Source organism: Ambystoma mexicanum, chromosome 11 (assembly GCF_040938575.1).
Source record: "Ambystoma mexicanum isolate Mex_15411 chromosome 11, UKY_AmexF1_1, whole genome shotgun sequence".
Taxonomy (NCBI): domain Eukaryota; kingdom Metazoa; phylum Chordata; class Amphibia; order Caudata; family Ambystomatidae; genus Ambystoma; species Ambystoma mexicanum.
This window is the reverse complement of record NC_090934.1, coordinates 455,582,413-455,606,741: the sequence shown is the minus strand read 5'-3', so window position 1 is coordinate 455,606,741 and position 24,329 is coordinate 455,582,413. Positions and strand designations below refer to the sequence as shown.

Here is a 24,329-nt window from a genome sequence, read left to right as displayed (position 1 = left end):
CATCAAATCGTTCTGATTTATTTCCCACACCTTCACAAATACATACATTGCATACTTTTCCATACAGTTTCTGCCATTTACCCAGTAAAAATAGCAAAGTATATGTTTATTTCTTCTATCTCCTAACATTCAATAACACCACCTTACGAAGCCAAGTGTGCTCTGTGCGCTTACTATTGTACTCATTTCTAAAGTACATTCAACTAACAGATTCTAAATAAAATATACAGAATGAACATAGGCAAACAAAAGTGCATGTACATGCTTGCACAGTTATCAGAAAGCACTACTACTGCAAAAACAAAGAAATCCATGTCTACATTAACAGCGTCTGAAGTACGAACGAGAACTCAGAAGAAACCTACTCTTCCATCCAAAAAAGTAAGTGCTTCCCCTCACCAATCCTTTGGCCGTACACCCAAGACTCTAGGCCCCGGCCACAACCACTGGAGCATAGCACACCCATAGAAACAAACACCTACCAAATGACCACAACCCAAAAACATAATACATCCACATCAAAACCATGCACTTCAATTAACAATCTAAAAAATAATTACAACCAACGTACAAACTGTTCAATACATACCCTCTTCGCCCAATGCCCTTCTAACCACCCACAACCAACATCATACTAAAATAAAATAACCAGTAGTGTGCCCACACAATCCAACAAACAACTTTGGACACATCACCTCACTATCCTATACATACTATTACACTACTACCAATCAGTACTCTTTTCAAAACATCCCCTAAGCAGCCCACATACCACAATCAAAATGTGTGGTAGCATTGTAGAGTTATGCTGCGGTGGTTGTGGCCAGGGCCTAGAGTCTTGGGTGCATGGCCTACGGCCTATGGTCTTCGGCCATGCACCCAAGACTCTAGGCCCTGGCCACAATTGACTGCTGCTATGATATTTTGTCATCTATCAAGGAAATAAGACTAAGCTTCCTTAGAACATGGGCTGGCAACCTGCTACTAATCAGATGTTTTGATTTACAACTCCCATGAGCCTTAACCAATAACTGTTTTGGTAAGGGTTGATGGAAGTTGTAGTCCAAAACATCTTTAAGGCCAAAGGCTGTAGACACCTGCATTGGAGGATAGTTATGGCTGCTATGATAAATATTGAGGACATTTTTGAATTGGTTGTAAAAAGAACACAATTTGAAACTGGATGAAACGTATACATGTTTTGTATATAGTTAGTAAATCTGTTTCTACTTGGGAGCTGTTTTTGTGTGCAAAACAATCATGTTTGAATATTGAATGAAATTCACTGTATGAAATTTACTTCCATATGTCAACGCATTGTGTTGGAATATCATATATAAATGAAATTGTTTTACATGTGTTGTTGCTATATATGTAAATTCATATTATTGTAGTCTGTGTTATGAAGAATGTTAAGTACAGTTTCAGATGCTTCACTGGTGTATCTCCTTGGCAGTTTGAATAATTATGTTATTAAATTGACCGAATAATATTTGTTTCAATTTCTCCATTGGCTGCATCTTTTATGGATATAAGTGTCAAGGTTTAGAACACAAACACTGGAGGCTTATGACACATGGGCCACCATAAAACACCTTCAAATGTAACCTTGATTTATAAGGGCTATTCGTTTTTAAACCCCAACCATTCTCAGGCTCCATTCCTCAATCTAAACTGGCTTATTCCCTGTGTGAAGGCTTAGTTCTTTTCTTAATAGTGTTTTATCAAGATGTGAAAAATGTCAAGAATTTGAATAAAAAGGTTTCATCAATTTGCACATGTCTTGCTCTCTAAAATTGGTTCAATTATTATTCCTTGCCAGCATATTGGCTAACCCAAGAGCAGCGTATTTCCATGAGGTTATAAGGAAGATCTGCAATTAGGGTCATGCACACGCTGACCTTGCTAAGGCACACTAATACAGTACTGTACAATATCAAGATACCAGATCTGTGTGATTCCCCAAACAAGCTAAGGCCATCAAGAATTTAATAGAAAGGCAAATCAGCATATGAAAACAAAATACTGTAATTGTCTGTGACTCTTAGTGGCTTATGGCCTTGGATTATTTCTTCCACAAACATAAGGCAAAAAGGGAAATATGCCTGGCGTTACGTACATCTACTACCTGGGTAAATATCAGTACCATGATGCGTCTTTCGGTTATCCCAAAAACATGGTCCTCATACACCCTGGTCAAATGGCATTTCAGTGTCCAGGGTACAGAGCCGCTCACATATTGTATTAATTGACCATAAGAATGAACAGCTAGGAAATGGTGTGAGTATCTGCGATTAATATAGTTGTGCCTGGCAAATGCCTATACAATACCTATACACAAGTGAAAACTGTTGGTGTTACCAATATGTGTTATATCAGGTGCAAAGAACAGATGTGAGGACATACATATTGCTTCTAAATAAACCGGCTGATTAATACATTTACTTTGCCAAGGCACTGGGATTTGTATCTTTACCCATACATCCTCCGAATTTTCTTCTGCACTTATCAGATATACACTATCTGACTAATCATCCACTTGCCACTTGTCTGGCTGCACTAACATTTTTCACAGCATTTATTTCACTTATTATTTATTCTTTTCTCTCCTCTGTTCTGCACTTTCCACTTCTCCCCTTACACACACTTTGTCCCTTTTCCCTTTTCCATGCACTTGCACGTTCCTAATGTCACTGGGCCTAGTAAGAATGCTATTTTTGTTCTCCCTGTTCCACTCCCTTTGCTTGGTCGCGCTCTAAAACACTTGTGTATGAGCGTGATATATATAAAATATCATATATCATACCCCAACTGCTAATTTACAGGTGCAATTAAGCTATTAACTTGCAGAATACTGCTTAGACATACCACTGACATATGCTGGACAGCACAAAGTGTGATGTTACTGCATAATAGAGTTAGCTCAAAAAGATGCCAGGAGGGTGGGTTTTGGGTAGGGAGGGGCACATACTGGGTGGGAATTGCACCCTTGTTTTTTGGCTCGTCTGTTGTTGACTGTTGTGATACATCACACATCCCCAACTAACCGCATTTAAGCAGCACGGAAAGGGCTAAAAAAAGATCAGCTGCAAGAATAACATATACCCAGGTACTTTTTCCCCCACAGCGAAACTCAAAAGCTGGCACCCATGAATAAATGCACAGTAAGTCAACATATATTTTACAGTGAAATCTACAACTGTATTTCTATTGACCTTCTCCTTCCATGAAAGTGTGGAAGAGAAAATAGAATTGGACTTTAAAAAAATGTAATGAACACCAGAAAAATAACCTGAGAGAGGAAATCTTCCAATAAATATGCTTGCAAAGTATAAACGGTGCTTACCTTTTAAACCCAGCAATCTGTAGTGAAATATTCCATGGAAAACAAAATCCCAATATGAATCAAGTGCTTGTGGGTAAGCGCCTGCACTGGGAACATGACAACCTGAGTAAAATCCTAGTATCCAAATACTTGAGCAAGCTTACCAACCTCAGAAAAACCAGAACGGTTCTATCCACTCTTTGAAAAAAAGTTACGCTGTCCACCCACATGTATCCTTTCCTGGTGCCCTAAAAAGCAGCCACAATCAAGGGAAAATAACTGCACCAGTGTCCAGGATTGCAAACTCTCTTGCCACATCGTGGGCCAATACTCATGACTTACTTGACCTGTCATTATTTCCCCTCCTTTCCCCCATATCTGGCTTTCAACAATACTCTGCTTTATAAAGCTGAATTGAAAAATATGCATACCATACTGCCACTCAAATATATAAATCCTTATAGAACTATGTTAGGCAAAAGTGTACAATTGTGGCATTATTCCTTCCATCTTCACTGTGAGACTACAAATAACAGAACGCAATCAGCGAAGGCAAGAAAATGGTCTCTGAGTGCAAAAATGTCAAGGACTGACAGTATCATGGGTGGAAAAAATTATGTAGATGCTTTGTATTATGAGATATTTAAACCAAGAAAACACACAGAATTCAGGACTGTAGACTGCCTGCCACCAATGCAGTAACCGGGACTGACCCTGCTAAGTTTCAAAGCAAGGAGGGATCCAGGCCCCTTAGGCCATGTTTCTCTAAGTGTTCTTGTCAGGGGTGCTTTTATATTAGGCAACATGGCCTTAGGGGGCTGACCCTTTCCTGACTTTGAAGCTAAGCAGGGTTTGTGCCAGTTACTGCATGGATGAGAAACCCACTGTTGTTGCTGTAAAAATATATGTATATATTTGTTATTGACTGGGAGCCTACAAATACCAGAATGCAATTCAAAACAAGGAAAAAATATTCTTTGAGCGCAAAACCTTCAAGGAACGACAGTAGCACGGTTTAAAAAAATATATCATTCAGATGCCTGTTCGGTCTTCCATCGATGCAGTAGCCAGGACTAACCCTGCTTAGCTTCAAAGCAGTGCTAACCCTGCTTAGCTTTAAAGCAAGGAAAGGGCCAGTCCGTTCTCTAAGTGGTCTTGTAGCTTTGTCTCATTTATTGGGCAACATGGCTTGAGGAGGCTGGCCCCTTCCTCACTTTGAAACCAAGCAAGGCCTGTCCTGGTTACAGCATGTATGGGAGGCCTTGATGGCAATCATGTCACAGCCAGTTTTTGTTCACCCATGATGTCATTATAGCTGTACAAATATATTTTCAAAAAACTGTAATTGTGGGTAGCAAACTACACATACCATCGGCTATATGTAGTCCTTTGTAGCTACAAATATTGGCAAAATACCCCCAAAAATGCTTTCTGGGCCCACACCAAGAGCCCCCCTCATCTTTGCCAGCTCCCTCCACTCCCCAGATTGCCTCCTCACCTCCCCTGCCCTCTCCCTTTTCACCCAGAAAACACACTGTTTCTGTGACACAGTTTGCTTTCATATGTCGGCTATTCATGGCTATAGCCGAAGCTGCATGAAGCTTTGTGTTGTAAACTCAATCCCTAGACCCCCTCCAACTCCCAAATGTCACTTAGTGCCCTCATGACACCTCCCACCTCTAAAGTAACAACGGATTAGAGTCAAAAGGTGATCACCTCCCGTCTATACCTTAACTTTTATATCACAAAATTGACAGAAGGATATTTGTTAAAAAGTTATTCCTAATACTGAATCCCTAGTGCTAACTAGATAGCCCTGTAGGTAAGTAACCTCCTGCACAGTCGCTACCAGCCCTAGTAGGTGCTGGTGTGCCGACTACAAATGGAGTGTAGAGGTACTATCCCTATCCTCTCTCACTACTTTCCTAGTTTCTAAAAGTAAGTGCATACGTGGTGGGGGTCGGTCTTAGTCTTTTAATGTTGCCGCCTCCAACGCATATGGCTTATCACGCAAAACATTTTCCCTGTGGTCAACAGTCTGGGACTGTTAAAAACACTATATTTCTGTTCGCCTAACTGTGAGTTAGATAGCAATAGTGATTACAATTGCTTCAACAACGAGCCCCCTTCATCTGTGTATGTGGGGTATCAGAGTCTGGATCGTCAATCCAGTACTACTTCGAGAAAGAGTCAAGCGGTTTCAGCGGGATCAGTAAGTGGCCACTTTCTTCAGGACGAACACCTATGTGTGTAGCATTCTATATGCAATCTTCAGTGTATGAAGGCTATGAGGATGTCTTCGGGTGTCCATCGGGCTTAATGAATGGATCCCTGAATCCTATAGGATAAAACGACAAGAAAAGACAAGTGGAACTGTCATCAGTCTTATGGTGCTTGTAATAATGGGTTGTTGCTATTCAATGTGTGGGAATGTGTTTCCACATGTTCTAAAGGTAAGACATTTCTTACCTGTATGGGCAGTATTGTCTTGTTACTGCCTGTTCTTTGATGAGCGATTCTTGTATTCAACTATATCTGTTCCATACTGGAATCTGTGGATAAATGAATGATCAATGCTGGTAACTCATTCTCTCGTATTCTGATTAACTATCCCCATAGGGGTAGTATAGTTCAGCAAGACACAGCAATGTGGCTTAGTCACCAGTCTTCGCTACTGGATCTTGTGCAGTGGAAGGTATAGGATCAGTGCTTCTGCCCTTTAGGTTTTCTCCTCTGGACAGAAAACACATGGTACCTTAGACAGTAGCCTGTGGATATGCATATGCATTTCAGTAACCTGTATAAATCTATGCCCCCTATTGGTGGTGTATAGCCATTGCTACACATCTCGAATTGTAGCTGACTATACGGCATTGCGGGCATGTGTACTGGCACATTTTCTGGCTATCACATCATTAACTGCTAATCCGCCAGTATTCCATGGTCCATTGTATACCTTAATCCCTATTTCAACGTGGCTAGTAGTTCGTAGACGTCTAGGTCAGCTCATAGTTGTAAACAGGGCTACCGTGCAAATATATAGTCATTATCTCTACTTTGGGGCCGGTCATCGTTTCTCACTTAATTTCTTTTGAAAGCCGCGTCTCGTTCGCCGGTTCGTGTAGATGCCATTTAGGATTCCTGTTTGTATTTATGTCGGTGTCACGCTCACGTGACCCAAATTCTTCACTCCTAAACAGCGGTTATTTTTCCTTTAACTCGCGGCAATGCGGTTAATGATGGGTTAAGGTTGGGCTACCAGAATGTTATGTATTTCCGCACCTTTGTTCTGGGAAGATGTTTGTGTCTTGTATCCACTAATCACGTGAAACACATTGTGCCTGCTACTATGCCCCCACGGAAGATGGGAAATGTAGTCCACACTCATGTTCTTTGATGCACCGTTATTATTACAATATCTTCGCAAAGTCATGCTTTAGGGTAGCAGTAATTGCGTGCCCATGTGGAAGGATGCTTCTATCTGATATCCTTACAACATCAATTTAGATTTTGCGCTCATAGGTAGCGGTTATTTTTCTCTCGGTCACGGCATTGTGCTTTGTAGTGGATTAGGGTTGAGCTACCACAATATTATGTGTTTCTGCACTATCGCATTGAGGAGATATTCGTGTCTTCTGGTCGCGTGAAACACATTGTGACTACCACTGTGCCCCCAAGGATGATGAGAAGTGTAGTCCATACTTAAGTTATAATATGCACAGTTATAAAATTGTGATAACTTCGCAAAGTCCTGCTTTAGGGTAGCACTGGTTGCGTACCCCTGTTACACGATGCTTATTTCTGCTGTCTTGCAGTGTCGATGTAGCTGTAACTTACGAGAACTGGCTTGTTTTATTATTCTGTATGGATAGTTCCTGTCCTTCAGGTTATTTGCGAGTCTTTCCGCTTGTCGATCATATTCGCTTCTGGAACTCGCCAAAAGGTCAATTTTCTTTTAATGACCTTTGATGGAAACTGGTGTAGTCAAGTAAAGAGTTTTTGTCCGTAGGTTTTTGAAAGACTGCGGTCTCAAAGGGGTGTCCCATTCTCATGATTTTGAGGTCAAGGAAAGTGGCTTCTGTTTTACTTTCCTCATGTGTAAATCTGAGAACCGGGTTGAGTTCATTGATCCATCTATTGAAGTTGTTCAATGTTGTACTGTCTCCATCGTAATATATCGTCAATGTATCGGCGCCAACTCACAAAGTTGCTGGCAAAGGGATTGGTCTCAGAATATATAAATTTCTCCTCAAAATCTGTGACATATAAGTTCGCTAGCATGGTGCAAAGCTTGCCCCCATTGCTGTTCTGGCTATTTGTTCATAGTAGTTGTCTTCATTTGAAAGTAATTTTTGGTCAGGGCTATTTCTGCCAGTTGCATAATCAGTGTGATGGGCATTGAGTGTTTAGTTCGTAATACCTTCTCGATCACTTTCAGAGTTTCTCTTTGAGGGATTTTTGAATAAAGAGACTCAATGTCCATAGTCACGATATAAATGTCTTGGCTCTCCAGAGTGAGATTATTCAAATGCACAAGAACTGCAGTAATATCTTTCGTGTACGAGCGCATTTTGCTGACTTCTTCTCTTAGGAAAAAGTCAGCAAATTGTGACAATGGCTCTAAAATGGAACCAATGCCAGAGACTATCGATGCCCAGGTATTGGGGAGATACTCTTATAGATTTTGGGCAGGGTGTAAAAGGCAGGTCGCCTAGGATGTCGTGGACTCAAAAAGGTGGCGTCTTTGGCACTGATGTAGCCTTCAGCTTCTGCTTCATATTCCGCAGTTTCTCTGTAGGGTTGCTTCCAAGTTTATGATAAGTCATGCGATCTTCTATCAGGGTATTCACCGTACTGTCATAATCTAGTTTGTTCATGATGACGCTAGCTCCCCTTTTGTCCGCCGGTTTTATAATTATATCTCCATTCATCTATAGTTCTTTCAGGGCTGTGTTTTCCATTTTTGTCATGTTCTGAAAGCCGCCGTTGGTTTCTTCTGCTTCAATTTCTTCTAGTTTCTGGAGTAGGACTTTTTTGAAGGTCTGGGATTCCACTGTGATTGCGTGTGGTGGCGGATAATAGGTGGATTTATTATGTAGTCCCGTGACATCAGGTGCTCCTTCGTAGGTGTTCTTAGCGAAAAACTGTTTCAACCGTATTTTTCTCATCAATTGAGTGTTTTCAATTCTAGTCTGAAATGGGTCATGTGAGGATTTGGGTACAAAAGAGCTGCCTTTCTGGAGAACACTTAGGTGTGTAGTTGACAGAGTAAATGCTGAAAGGTTAACCACCAATGATTCTTTTCTGGTTGTTTCATAATCTGTACTTATTGTTGGGGGTCGTTCTGTGGGTATGCGTTCTGTTGGTACCACCCTTTCCCTCTAGCCTGATGGCATTTGCATGTTTTTTTAACGGAAAATAGCTGTTTTCCTGCGTTTCATTTTCCAACATCCTTGGCTATAGCCGTGGATATCCCTCTCATTGAGAGAAAACAAACATGGTGGTCGTTTCATTTCTGAAAACCCCCGGTTTTGGGTAAATCCCCTAAATATCTCTATTTTTGGGAAGGGGGCATGCCCTGCTCCATCAAATATATAAAAAACTACTGCACGGAATAACCCCAAACCATACATTGATTGCGAGTCAACGCTTTGTGCCCAAGACCTGGTCCAAATCCATCCAGCAGTTTGGGCTCTGCGCTTTGGCAAAAATTTACCTTGTTTTTGTATGGGAAAAAGAATGGGAAGTCGGCCGAACTTTAAAAAAAATGTTTATTTCACTTTTTTAAATTTTTTAACAAATCTTTACGAAACTTTTCAGTCGGGGTTGTGGGTAATTTGATCATTTCAAAATTTCGGTCAAATCTGTCAACTCCGATCATTAATGATAGAATTGTGAGGGGTTCTTCTGGGACTTCGCCTCACCTTAACTATAGGGCGGCTTTTGCCACCCTATAAAGGAGAGAGGGAAAGAGAGAGAGGAAGATTGATAAAGAGAGACTGTGAAATACATACAACCATGTTACAGACTGACACCTTGAAGAACATTTAGACATAGACAAAGACTTTGAAACTCATACTGAGAAGGACTTTGAAGAGGGATGGGGACAAATGATAGAGAATGACGGTGGAAATATAACATGCATAAAGAGATTGAACAATATAAATACATAGGTTGAAGAACACATGAAGAGATACAAAGAAACAGAATGTCTGGGGAATGGGGGTGGGGAAACACAGAAACCTAGTGGAAAGCATACAAAGTGGGAAGTTGGAAATACCAAGAAGGAGAAAAACTGTAAAAGATATATTTAGAAATAATGGGTAATTAGTACCACGGAGACCAGGATGCACATACAGAAATACTGTATGTATGGTCATTGACTGTTAATCACAGAAAGAAACATCCCCATTCAACAGACACTATGAAACTGAAAGCAAGAGAGAGCCTGTCAAACACATACAGAGAGGGAATGTGAAAGCCAGTGAGAGGGGGCCTGTGAAACACAAGCAGATATGTACTGGGAATCACATAAAGTGTGTGGGACAAACCGACAGACATACTGTAAAATAGGGAGCAATTGGGAGAAACTGACAGACACTTAGAGACAGATCATAAGAACCAAATACAGGTCAAGAATCACTGCTTACCAACACCCTCATTAAAGGTTGCCACTCACCTTGGAAAGAAGGAAGGAAGGAAGGAAGGAAGGAAGGAAGGAAGGAAGGAAGGAAGGAAGGAAGGAAGGAAGGAAGGAAGGAAGGAAGGAAGGAAGGAAGGAAGGAAGGAAGGAAGGAAGGAAGGAAGGAGATATGTCAGTATATACGTGGAAAGAGAGTCTTTAATGTTGGTTTTTGCACTATTCATGTTGGCCTGGTAGTGCTAACATCAGTTAAACCCTTTTTGAATAAAAGTGGCATTGCTACAGAAAAGACACACGTGAGACCTACCCACTCCCTGAGATTATGTTCAAGTAGTCTGTTTCTTTTTTGCGGGGTACAAAATTCACACAAGTTAGCGCTGCAAAATCTTGCATGACAGACGTGAATAGAGCTGCTGCATTGACATCTAGAAGAGAGCAGAAAGTAATTCTGTCATTTGAAGCAGCATTTTGAACATGTTCTTGTATTTTATGGATTTCTGAAGTAGAGAATTTACCAAAATCAGAAGACAGAACATAAGGCACCAGAACTCTGCCATCACTGGATCGGGGCCAGAGGCATCTGCCATCTGAACAGGTGACAGCATTGCGTCTAGTTATCAGAGGAATATCCGTGTTCTGCAGTGGGATCTTGGCACCTAGGAAGACGATGCATGTTTATTAGATTTTTATTAGATCAGCAACACAGAGCCTATCCTAGACACAAATATAAACCAACTGCCTATTAAATGCTGTGGGGAGGGAGCCTTGAAGGCTGTAAACAAACAAGTGGAAGGATGTGGAGAGAGACAAAGGCATGAAGATCATGGGAAGAAGGGGGCAATAGAATGCAGTGTACAGTTCAGGGAGTGCTTCACCATCTGGTTGTGATAAAGAGACAAGTATTCCAACAATGTGTCAAGTCCCCTACTGAGAAGGAACAAAAGCTAAAACACCCTGTTGTGTGGGATGTAACACAATCATGTCTTACCTCTCTGTGCAATATCAGAGAATGTCCTTTAGTGTATCAAAATAATCCTACCCACCTAGGCAGTCCAACCTGAAACACTAGGCAAACCTACCCTGAGCAGGAAAACCAACAGCAAGCCCAGAAAGGTGTTTCTGCCTCTTCGAACATCAACAGTGAGATGCAGCTAAAGTGCTGCTGTCTATCTAGGAACAGAGCAAGAGGTCCATGTCTGGATACATGTCTGGATTCCCCCACTCACCTTTGGCGAAATCCTAGGGGATTCAAACACTAGCCACCTATGTGAGAATTCCTCCTTTGAGAAAGAACACAAACTAAAATAGCTTGTCATATCATCTATAGCCCATCTAAGAGCACCTCAAGCATATTTAGCAATATGTCTTAAGCCAGAGGAGACTACTCATTTGCATATCGGTCTGATCCCCCACAAAGGGTGGTAACATTTCCTCTGAACAAGAGTGCCAACAGCAGCGAAGAGAAAGGCCTACAGACAAGTGAATCATGGGTAAGTAAGAGTCAAAGCCAGAGGAAGGCAGGTGACAGAACAAGAGAAAAGGAAATGGGAGGTTGGAGAGGCAGAGCAAGACATGGTTTGAGAGCAGGTGAGAGACGAAGTTACCTCAGAAGAAGCCTGAGCACTGGAGGAAATTAAAGAATGTTCATGGACATTATTTTGTTTAGACAATGTTATTATATTCTCACAAAATGCATTACAAAAAAGTAAGGTCTAAGCAATAACAAATGGGGAAAAGTGTAAATGTAACAACACTATTTGGATGTCATCAGATATTGTAGAGGACAACAATCAGAAATTCAAACATGTAAATTAATGCATCAGTCACATTTACATCTGACCCACTATGAGCATTGTAACACCAAAGACAACAGCAGTGAAAGAGCCTCAGAACAGAAGAACGTGTGACAGAAGTGAAGGTACAAACAATAGGGAACAGAGTTGATACGTGTTTAGAGCTGGGGAACAAATAGGAGGCCAAGCCCTTCAACATGCATCAGTATCTAGGCTTGCACAAACATATCCATACATAACCCACATATTTCCTCATATTTCCTGTTGGCTTCCCAATGTTTGAATTGAACCATTTCATATCCACTATCGATAATCCCACTCTTGCCCACCAGGACTGCTCTCGAAAGAAATCCTCTGATACCCCATGTTGCCATGAAAAATTCTTCACTGACGCACAATTGGAATAAAGTTTTTGAATGAACAAAGACCAATCCTCGAGCCACGTCCACCTTTGGAAATATATCAGTTTAATTGTTTTGTGACCTTCAAAAGTGACAACATATTTGAGATATTTATTTGGTGCATCCCGCATAGAAAGCATGTGTCATCAGTCTTCAGACTTAGTTTACAGATTTTCTGGGGTGACCAGTATTTCCTGAAAAGTACTTTCTGGTCGGAAGAAGATGGATATTGCAATCCAACATCAGTTTAAAAACATGGCATGACATTTCCTTTCAATCCTCACCCCCAACTTCCACTGACAATTTTACCCAAGATCTCCATATCCTAATAGAAGTAAAAACATTGTTATGATTTCATAGAGGGACAGCTCCATGCAAGATCCCACAGCCATTGTTGTCAAATACATAGGGAGATCTTCTTTCACAATGATTAATCTAAATAATGTGTTTTCAGAATTATATACTTGGTTGCTCTCAAATTTGAAAGCTTATATTTAAAAGTAAGGAAGCCAAACTCAAGAGTATCAATTGTGACCCAAATATGTTTTATCATTCAGATACAGAATTTCACCCAGCTGATCCAATTCAGACAGAGTCATCACTAAGTAGGTGATTGCCTTAGGCCCTTTCAAGCTTCACCACATATATTAAAATAATCTATCCATTATCACATTTGTCTTATGAGAAGGCATGCAGCCAAAATCACACCCAATTATTGGCTTGGTGTTGGACTTATGCCTCCTATGCAGTACACAAACTAGAATATATAAAATAATTAATCACTTGTATGTCATCTGCGACTACCAGTTGGTTCAATGTCTCTAACAATGACAGCTCATGTTTGATCATATTGCTTTAATTCACTTTTCAATTATCTATACACATTTTTAATTCCAATTATTTAAAGAAGTTCCCATAACATCTCTAGTAGAGGGTTCTTCATCAGGTGTCTCCTTTATCAGAATAATGACCCTGACATGAAAGAGTCTTGCCCTCACAATATATTTTCCAATGCTCTTGCTGCCATCGATTTGACCACAAAAGCAGATATGACACATCCAAAATGCTTGAAGGACTATTATGAGATATTCAAACACACTTGCCAATAAAAATCAGCCTGGAAGTGGAAGGGTCCACAAGAAAAACATACTCTATCCATCTCCAAAGACTTACTCATTGATTGCAATCTGAACAGATACAAAGGACTTAACAAAAAACAAATCATACATTCAAAAAAATTAATTGTGAACATTTACAAAAATGCGGAACATGTTAAAATCCCATGAATTCCTTCTGGCGACTGATTTGACAATGAATGTATGCAAAAGGATTCCCATTGAAAGAGAATTTTAGATCTACCACCCACCCAATTGTCAGTGCTTTAAGACTAATTTTAAAATATATATAGTGTGCTTTGACTGATTGAAATAACATGCTAATGGAAATTTACTGTTATAATATCTATTATGGGACTGGCAGAAGGCCAGTCAGCCTCCCACACAATCAAGAAGCTTGGAATGACTGCTTTACCTCATGGTAAAGCACATGTTCCAAGCTTCCTCAGAAGCAGGATGCACCATCTTACCTGCCGTGATGCAAGTCAGCGCTCCATCATGCCCCATTCACCCAATCCCCAATTTCCACCCACCTTAACCTCCCCCACATCCCTTCTTGCCCCACTTACCTGCAGCTTCTTCAAACCTGACTTGCGCAGGCATTACTAGGTCTATGGTGTCCATCTTGTTAAATAACAGAAACCATGACTTTTTTCAACTTAAAACACACAACTATTAGCATCCCGGAAAAGCATTCCAGGATGCTAATAGCTATGAACCCCTCCGGCCGGAGTATTACTGGGTGTGGTAATGCCCCTGGGCTAACATTAAGGCCCTCACTACACTCAAGCCTGACCCGGTAATACCACCACCCATTATGGTTATTGCTTAACTAGCACCCCTTCAGAGCAGTCAGTTGGCCTCCCTGCCAATCAGGAAGCTTGGAACGGGGGCCTTACCTCATGGTAAAGCCTGCGTTCTGTCTTCTGCACCTCCTCAGAGGTGTGAGGCTGCCATCTTCCCTGTCAGGATGCAGGTAAGTGCACACCCTTCCCCCCACCCACCATCCCAAATTAACACCTAGCTTGACCCCCCCACTTCCCCTCCTGACCCACTTACCTGCAGCTTCTTCATTCATTGTTGGCACCAGGAACACCAAGAGTTCCTGGTGCTTCCCCCATAGTGGCAATAGCCGCAATGCAAAGAGAGAAGAATCACATCCCATTCTCTCTTGTCCATAGTGTCTGTGAGGAATTGCCATCTGGCAAGGGTGTAGAAGTGCTTATTTTGATTGTTCTTAATTGCTAGAATGATACAGGCAATTCCATCCCTGAAAGGGAAACTTGCTGATCAGATTCCTCTTCCATGAACTTCATGCCAAAATTACTGTTTGTACATGTACTCTAATGAATCAGTATCCTGAATTGTAACACCTGCTTTACCAGTGGTCACAGGTGCCCTCTTGACAGCTGATGTGACATCCATCTCTCTGCATCATAGGGGCTGCATTTAAGGTATGCACCCCTGCTCCAAACATAACTATAACTATAAGAATGTTGTCAACATGGCAATGTAAACTATACATGTAAGCCATACCTGAGTTTAGAGTATGGTGGCCAACAGTTCTCATTGTTATCCAAGCCATATCAAATTAATATCACACATTTAGCTGCCCTGTAGGCCCAGTTGAGCTTTGGAAGGATTATGTCTATTCACCCCAGAACGGTTGCACCTTGCCCCTGCTGGCAGGAATGTAGCACTGAGGAATTGAATCACTTTGTTCTTTTATTCCTGTTGAGAAGAGAAGGGGCAGGGTTAGTGCAGACAAGGAGAGCTCTGTACAGTTCAGGGAGTGCTTCACCATCTGGTTTCTCTCTGTCTCTGCCTTTCCTACCTGTCTCCTCCACTTTCCCTAGCACAATGCACTTTGGGTGTGATGTCAGAAGGGCAGATTTCACTTCTTTCAAGAACATGGATGAAAGCCCTAAGGCAGGCTAGTTTTAGTCCAATCACTTGTGGACTTTAACATTTAAAATCATCTTTTGGACTTCAACCCTTGAAGAAGATTTTGTTGTACCCTGCTGGGAGAGCAGTCCTTTCTAAAGCCCTCCAGTTGTGAGGTGAAGGTAGGTAGGTTCAAAGGGAGAGGTGATCTCTGTCCCCTAACCATCCCCAGGACCATTGAGGGTGAACTCTAATGTTGAATCAAGACTTTCCACTTTTCCAGCCACACTGTTGCTCAGGATCTCACCAAATTTCAGGAAGCTTGAAGGTATATGCCAGCCTTCCCAATGTTTGGGAGCAAATTAAAATGACTCATTTTGGCTTTGAAACCCTTGAGTGGGACTCACAGCTCCTTGAAAGTCAGATCTCTGTGTTTTCAACATCGACCTGTTGCAAACAGTGATTCAAGTGTGTTCAAAGCTGGGCAACCCGCCAGGATTCTCCTGAGCTGCCTTTGGCATTCAGCATTCTACGAACTGCTGTTTTTACGCTTCGTCTCCGTTTGATGCCGCACCACACCAGCTGAAGCTCATCAATGCCTTGGCTTGACCGAAAGAAGTACCACTGCCATGCAGTGTTCAAAGTACTGTTTGAACAACCATCTTCGTCATCGTTGCTCCTGTAAGTCATTCGGAACAACCCTGGTGGTCCACCAAACAGCAACCTCTGTGCCTCTGCATGGAATCGACTTGCCTGCGCATCTGGTACCAGTTTGCTACCATCGATCCTCGACCGCCGTACCGTAACCTGCTGACTGTCCGATCCTCACAACTCAAGTACACATTTTTGAGAACGCAGATACCTTCTGTTCAACCCGATTTAATGCCAGCTTGCTTCTGGATCACTGCAACCACTGCATCCTCATACTGACACAAACGATTAGGAGGGTAATTCATAGAAATCAGTGCACAAGTGGCGCACAGGGCTGGCACACAGTGTGCGCGCGAGGCAGTCTGCGACAGCCGCATGCGCCAACAACCATTTCCGTGCACAGTGTATTCATGGATTCTAACATCCATTACGAGCCGTGGTGCAGAGTGGTGCAGCGAACCTGCAGCAGCGCCAGTTACGCCCCTAACCCCGCCCCATACACAATGAACAGCACACAAATCCCGTACATGGCGCACTGGCCAGTGGACCAGCATACAGCCCCCCAACCATGAAAACCTCTATAAAACTCCCCGCGCACCCCTCTGAATACATGAACCCCACTCGCAGTGGGTGCGTGTGGAGAATCACATGCGATAGGCCTTGTGCAAGCGGGGTACGTGTATTTTGGGGGAGCGCATGGAGAATCACACGCGACAGGCCTTGTGCGAGTGGATACGCGTATTTCGGGGGTGCGTGTGGAGAATCACACGTGATAGGCCCTGTGCGAGTGGGGTACGTGTATTTTGGGGGTGCGCGTGGAGAATCACATGCGATAGGCCTTGTGCGAGCGGGGTCTGTGTATTTCAGGGGTGCGCGTGGAGAATCACACGCAACAGGCCTTGTGCGAGTGGGTACGTGTATTTTGGGGGTGCGGGTGGAGAATCACACGCGATAGGCCCTGTGCGAGCAGGATATGTGTATTCTGAGGGGTGCGAGGGGAGAATCACATTCAAAAGTGCTTGTGCAAGCGGGGTATGAGTATTTTGGGGGTGCGCGTGAAGAATCACATGTGACAGGCCTTGTGCGAGTGGGTACATGTATTTCGGGGGTGCGTGTGGAGAATCACATGCGATAGGCCGTGTGCGAGCAGGGTACGCATATTCTGCGGGGTGCGTTGGGAGAATCACATGCGAACATGCTTGTGCAAGCGGGGTACCCGTATTTCGGGGGTGCACGTGGAGAATCACACGCGATAGGCCCTGTGCAAGCGGGGTACGTGTATTTCAGAGGTACGCATGGAGAATCACACGCGATAGGCCTTGTGCGAGCGGGGTCCATGTATTTCGGGGATGCGCGTGGAGAATCACATGCGATAGGCCCTGTGTGAGTGTAGTAACTGTATTTCAAGGGTGCGCTTGGAGAAACACACGCGATAGGCCCTGTGCGAGCAGGGTACGTGTATTTCGGAGGTGCGCATGGAGAATCACACGCGACATGCCTTGTGCGAGTGGGTATGTTTATTTCGGGGGTGCGCATGGAGAATCACACGTGATAGGCCCTATGCGAGTGGGGTACGTGTATTTTGGGGGTACGCATGGAGAATCACACGCAATAGGCCTTGTGCGAGCGGGGTCCGTGTATTTCGGGGGTTCACGTGGAGAATCACACGCGATAGGCTTTGTGCAAGCGGGCACGTGTATTTCGGGGGTGGCGTGGAGATCCAAATGCAATTTTGCAGTGTGTGTCCTCCCAGGTGTGCCCTGTACCCACCTTCCCATCCCCTGCAGGCAGCCCGCACCACAGGGGACTACCCTGTACCCCTGGTCATGTCCCGTAGGCAGCCCATCCACCCTGGCCATGCCCCCAGCCAGCCCACATGTCACCATGCAAAAGTGAGAACCAAGTCATGTCACCATGCACCAGTGAGCACCGAGTCATGTCCCCCTGGACCCCCACCCACCCAGCATTGACGGGCACCTGCAAGCAGGCCCCGACACATGTCCCCCTGCACTCCCACCCACCCAGCATTGACAGGCACCTGCTAGCAGGCCCCGACTCATGTCCCCATCCAACATGTCATAAAGATGCACATTCATGGGCCTCATGCCCACGAAAATCCCAATGCACGCCACCCCACGCTTGAGACACAATCAAGTTTCCCATCCACCCCACACTGAAAGGCCTATTTCTTGTCACAAACCAAAAGTCATCTATGCACATCAACACATGTCCGTCACACACACACACTGGGTGCCAGTGATTGTGTAAACCCACATTGTGACATGCAGTAAACCAATGAGCGAATACCACACATGGAAGTAACAAATCAAAATGTATTGTGCACAAATTGAAGCAAATGGAATCAAACCATGAAAATAATTCTAAACAAGAAAAAAAATGCATGTCCTAAAAAGAAAAAAAAATAATGAAGTCACAATCCAAAGTAATCCAAAATAAAGTTAGTGTCCACCAAAGCAAATCCAAAGGAAACCTAAATTTAAAAATCCATTTATCCATGGTGATGTAAAATCATATTTTCACAGAAATCTACAGTCCAACTATGTGCAACTATGTACAACTATGTACAAAGATTGAAACCAGGGTCCATGAGCCCAACAAATGAAATGAAACCTATAAAAAAACTTACCTAATTAAGAACTGTATACAAAAATGTGGGGCATTGTCCAAGCGTCCAAAAATAAAGAAAAAAGAGAAAGAAAACCTAACACTAACTAACTATATACAATGGCGGTGAGCAAGTCCTACGGCTCACTCTGTGATGTTGTGGGCCAGGGCATCATCAAACTCCATGTCAATCTCTTGGAGGCAGGCCTCTGCCCTGGCCCCGAGGTCTTGCAGGGATGTAGTCATGGCCTGTTCCAACTCCCTGCGAGTTGCCTCGAGGCACTCAGCCCGTCTCAATGCCCGACGCATGGAGAGCCGCACCTCTTCTGCCCGCCTCCGCTCCGCATCTATCCGCTGGCCCAACCGCAGCCACACGGAAGACACTCTCATTCCAGGGTCCTCCTGCCCTCTGGCCGATGCCTGCCCCTCTGATGTTGATGGCCCTGAGCCATCATCGCTCCGACCGAGAGCCTGCTGATGCTGCTGTCCATGTGCCCTGTCCGATGATGCCTGCACATCCTCCATCTGCAGGTCTCCAGTTGTTGGGGTGTCCACACCTGCTGGACTGCCGACTCCCGACTGTGGCAGGAATGGAATCGCCACCAAGCTAGCTGTGTTGGTCAGGCCAGGTCCACAGGGGGCCCTGGCGGAATCTGGGCCAGAAGACGGCAGGGAGAATGACTGGTGCATAGGAGAGGTCTGCCAGAGTGTGCAAAACATGTAGGAACCCACTGACCATGGCCCCTCCCAACTGTGCCACGTTGACACGCAGCTCTTTGTGATGGCGTGCGTGGTCCCGCCAGGAAGCATGCACGTCATCATGAATGACACGCGTGCGCAACGCAACACCAATCAGGACGGAGCCCATACGGTCATGGGACTCCTCCGCAGGTAGTGGAGAGCCAGATGATGTGGGCCTCCCCCCATACCTGCGGACAGGCCTGGGACGGGGCATCCCTGCTGGTACATGGTGGTGCTTTGTCCCGGTCTCCTTTCATCCGCCAAAGGCACCCATAAATCTACAGATAGGACACTGTTGGTTTATTTTTTTAAAGGTTTTTTTAAAAAAAATCTTTAAAAAAAATAAACCAACAGTGTCCTATCTGTAGATTTATGGGCTACTCCATGGCCACCTGCGCTGCCTCCTGACCCTGGCCCTGGACTGCACCACTTGCACCAGTGGTACTACCCCCACCAGGCCCCATGTGCGGCTCAGTAGCAGGCTCCTCCTCTTCTGTGGAGACCACCAACCTGATGTCTATGCACCGTCTTCCGCCATTGCAAGCCCCTGTGGGGGCTCACCCGGCCCTTCCGCTAAAGCCATAGTGGCAGACGCGGCACCAGTCTCCTCGCTCCCGGATGATAGCAATACCTGGGAGGGTGGCTGGGCCTTGCGTCGCTGCCCGGTGGTGGCATCCCCGTCGCTTAGCTCCACAGTGCCATCTCTGCCTTCTTCTTCACTCGACGCTGCGTAGAGGGAGACATAGAACACAAGCATCAGGGTACTGTATAATAGTACCCTAGACAGGAAGCAATAACACATGACTGGCACTGTAAAACGTCACTTCCATCCTGTCCCTCCACAACATATGGGTCAATGCAGGCAACACACATGCAGAAACAGGCACGGCGCATGCCATCAAGATCAGCATCCATGTACAAGGGCCGATAATTGACATAAATGTTGCCTTAAAACTCAAATGCATCATGCGCACACTGATCCCATGGACACACATCACCAGAGGGTCATGCATCCTGGTTCGTACACCACAGACACAGTGGATACAAGTGTGACTAGACTGCATAAGCGAACCTACACATCGTCACGGACATGTGTCATGCATCCATGGCATTTCAAAGTCACACACACACTTCGCAGACACACAGACATGTACACCATACATGTACATGAGAGCAGCACCCATCTCTCACCCCCTATCCATGTACAAGAACAGGGACAGGCATGCATTCATGTGTGCATTCCGCATGCTGCTCCCCATGTTGCATTGGAACACATGCACCATCCATGTGGTTCACGCATTACTGGTCTCACATGCATTACCATGATGTCCCTGCACACACAGATCCATAAATGGCCTAAGTTACACATACAGGCAAGTAGCTGGCTACCAGCAAACTGCAACATGCCCTGTTTCACACAGCAATGCATGGCCACTTACCGCTCAACTTCAGACGGGTCTTCCTCCGAAGGATCTGGGCATGGAGCGCTGGGCTTATGCATTCCAGGACTCTCATCTGGATGTTGGTCAGGTTGACCCGGCACTCCTCTGCATCCTCTGCCTTCATGAGGCGCCGGGCCTTGTTGAGTGTCCTAGACCTGAAGTCCTCCCAGCGCTTCCGGATGTGCCTGATGTCGCGGGTTGCCACCCCCTCCGCGTTGATGGCAACCACTACGTCCTCCAAGATAATTCCTTGTCGGCGCGCGATGGTGTGAAGAGGGCATCATAATGCACCAGAACTCGATCCATCAGGACACCAACTTCCTTCTCACTGAAGCTGGTGGCCCTCTGCCTCTCTAGCTGGGGGTCGCCAGTGGTCTCGGATGGTGTTTGCCCGGACATGGGGACCCCCGAGGCAGGTGTGAGTGGGCAACTGGGTCCTGGTTCTGGGCTGTGGACCGATGGTATCCCAGTCGGGAGTCTTCTGTTCCAGCAGGGGTGGACACAGCAACTGGACCCCTGCAGATGGCAGACGTGCAGGTACCAAATAGCAGGGCACGTGGGCAGCCATCAGGCAAGCAGCAGCAGATGGCAGGTGGGAGCGTGCTTAGGGCTCTTGGGGGCAGGGAAATGGCCTTTTGGGCAGGAGCGTGGTGTTCTGTGTGTTGACGTGTGGCCAGCTTGATACAGAGTGATTTGGCACGTGAAAAAAATACACGTCAGTGTGTAATTTGAGGAAAGGCCCTTAACGCATAAGCGCATCTGTGATGTAACACGCACAGGCATTTCCCTCAACATGGGTGCATACTGGATCAGCACGTGAAAAAACCACATGTACGTGTGTGAATGTGTGTAATTCGAGGAGAGGGCCTAAGCGCGTAAGTGACATGACACACGCAGGCGTTTCCCTCAGCATGGGTTAAAGGTGAGCGGGGCCAGCAGTTCGCTGAACATGCCTTTTGTGTGTTGCTACTTTGTGTTGTTTTGCGCGCCATCACAACTTCACAGTGGATCAAGGACGTATCTCTTCTTTTGGTGGGGGTATTGGTTACGCATATTTTTAATCATCACGCTAGTCTGACGGTGAGTCGCGCATGCTATTTTTCCCAATGCGCGTGCCCCTGTGTATCGTGTACCCGTTTTCGAGGTCATAGTAGCCTGTGTGTCCCATGCATACACGTTTTTCGTGTTCCTGGGTGCCACTGCGTACCGCGGGAGGTTAATTCCACGCACGTAGGCTGCAGGGGTTGCATGCACGGTTTTACTGCAGTTTTGGGGTGCCTGAGCATTGTATGACCCGCCACTTCATCACCGGGGTCACATATAGCCTTGCAGGTGCAGGGGTGCTGTTAACATCTTGCATCCCACCCCCTTCACCCCAATTGCCCAGGACAATTGTCGTGTACACCTCCCATTTCACTTCTCCATCTGTGCAGGCACTACTCCATCTGTGCCATGGTTGGGAGGCCACCAAAGGTGAGGGGCGCCTCAGCTGGGCATACTCCTTGTGGCGGGCGTGGTCAGGGACGTGGCCAGGGTGACCAGGGAGTAGGGGGACTCCAGGGTGTCCAGGGTGGCCGCAGAGGGGGAAGAGACAGGGGTGCGCCACTTGGGCACAATGTTGTGCCATGTGTTGGTGCAGTCATGCCACCACCTCCTGTGGTTCTGGGAGATGCAGCTTCTGCATCTGGCACTGGCATCCATGTGACCTGGCAGTCCGTTTCATCGACTGCCAAGGGCCCAAGGGTAGTGGAAAACTTTAGGTGCACGCAGGGCTGCCCTGACCGAGACACGTGTCCCTGGGGCAGTAATGTCATCTGCTGCCCTGACCAGCCGGGTGTTGGAAAGTGCAGGGGCAGATGCTGCCAACAACACCCCGGTTGTGAGTTTACCAACCAGGACAGTCGCGGTCAATGACCCTGCCACAGTGGATGTTGCTGAGCAGGGTCCATTCGAGGGCACTCAGCTGCAACTGACGCAAGTCAGGCCTTTGGTGGTCCTTCCACCTGCAACTTCCTTGGATCAATCCACCGGTGCCACTGGCCATACTGATCATGGCGGCATTTGCCAGCCAGGGTCTGCCCCACCATCCAAGAGGAGGAAGGTTGCACCTGCAGCACAGGCTGGGACCCCACACACAGCCACGACCTCCTGCACGTCAAGGAAGAAGCCTTTCTGTGCGCAGGAATTGGACTTCCTCGTGGACTACGTGCGGGACCACAACCATGACATGCTAGTGGGGCCTAATTGTCAAACTACGGCTGCCCATCGTGATACCCACTGGAAGCAAGTTGCAGAACATGTGAGTGCTTTCGGCCATGAGTGCAAAAAAGCATTGGAATGACCTCAAACGCAGTGCTAAGGCAAAGCATGCCTCAAATTACACCATGACTCTGGTGACTGGCAGTGGGCTGGCACCTGAGGAGGAAGACCTCACTCCGCACGATCACTCGTTGTGGAGTTCATGCCACCTGAATCGGTCAAAGGAGTGGGAGAGATGCCGGACTTTGATGCCCAGACCAGTGAGTGTTGCTGCGTGTTTGTCGAGGCCATGTGTGTTTTACTTCTGTGATGTGTTGTGCATGACTGCCACTACATGTCATGTGTGCATGGCTCAGATGTGCAAGTAATGCAATGCTTCACTGATGCATGGCTGCTCTGCAGGATGGTGAAGATGTGGAGCAGACAGGGATTGTCCTCATCACCACACTTGCAGCCTACTCACATGCTGGTCACCTGGATGCCCTCTGGTCCATGTTCCAGCTCACTGGCCCTTCTGCATGTAGCCTGGGGTGTCCTTCCTCTCAGCACTGGGACTATGTCATTGCATGCCTGGTGTGCATGTGCCCTCTGCCTGCATGCGGGTACTCCACGTAGGCATGCCCCCTTGCCCCTCCACCCCCCCTGCACACCAATATCACCTCTGCACTGGTCTGCATCATTTTGCCGTAATGCAATGGCTTGTTCATGCATCCTGTGTACATGCTAACTTCCACCAGCCAACCTGCCAGACATGTACAGTGGGGTACATCCTTTGTACTTGATGCAGGGTGTCTCACTTGGACTGTGCAGATGTCAGTGCTCCACATGGACATGAGTGCCCATTCATGCTCCATGTGCATTCCATGCATGCCCCTATGTGTCCTTGACTGGATGATCATTGTAGTAAGTGTCCAGGGTGACCTACATTGCATGGCATTTAATCAGCCTTCCCATGGCTACTGTGGCTCAGTCCTGCGTCCCACACATGTTTAGGGTGTGACAGTCTGTGTGGGTCACAGGCCTCAGCCTGTTTCAGGCCCACCGACTCTGTTCAACTGGTGTAGTGTCTTCAGCACACGTGGGTGTACTCCTGAGGGTTCATCATGTGTCCTGCTTACTGTCCCATCATCATCTGCTGTGTTCTCACTTGACTCAGATGATTCAATTGATGCTAGTCAACACTGTCTCCCAATGCACAGGTCTCTGGTCATCCTTTTGATACCATGCAAGGCATCCCTGCATTTCCACTTCGGGTGAGGGGTGGTTTGCTTGTAGCCATGCAACCTATTGCATGCACATTGCATGTGATGCCTGAACTTTACCTTGCACTGCCTTCACATTTTCTGATACACATCATGGAATACTTGTACATGTAGATAGTGAGTAAGTTACAAATGTCCAGCACTGCATCGACCCACTTCTGAGTGGTATAACACCCTTCTACATGCCT

At 45.7% G+C, this 24,329-nt stretch overlaps 1 protein-coding gene across 1 annotated transcript in view; it reads right to left on the bottom strand.

The window, feature by feature from the left end:
* Positions 1-24,329, bottom strand: part of LOC138505004 (astacin-like metalloendopeptidase) — a 213,812-nt gene that overhangs the window by 79,716 nt on the left and 109,767 nt on the right. The window contains exons 4-5 of the mRNA XM_069625362.1: positions 10,484-10,624; positions 10,276-10,393 (exon numbers count right to left, since the gene is read on the bottom strand). Coding sequence (XP_069481463.1) covers positions 10,276-10,393; positions 10,484-10,624 — 259 coding nt within the window. The remainder of the gene's footprint in view (positions 1-10,275; positions 10,394-10,483; positions 10,625-24,329) is intronic.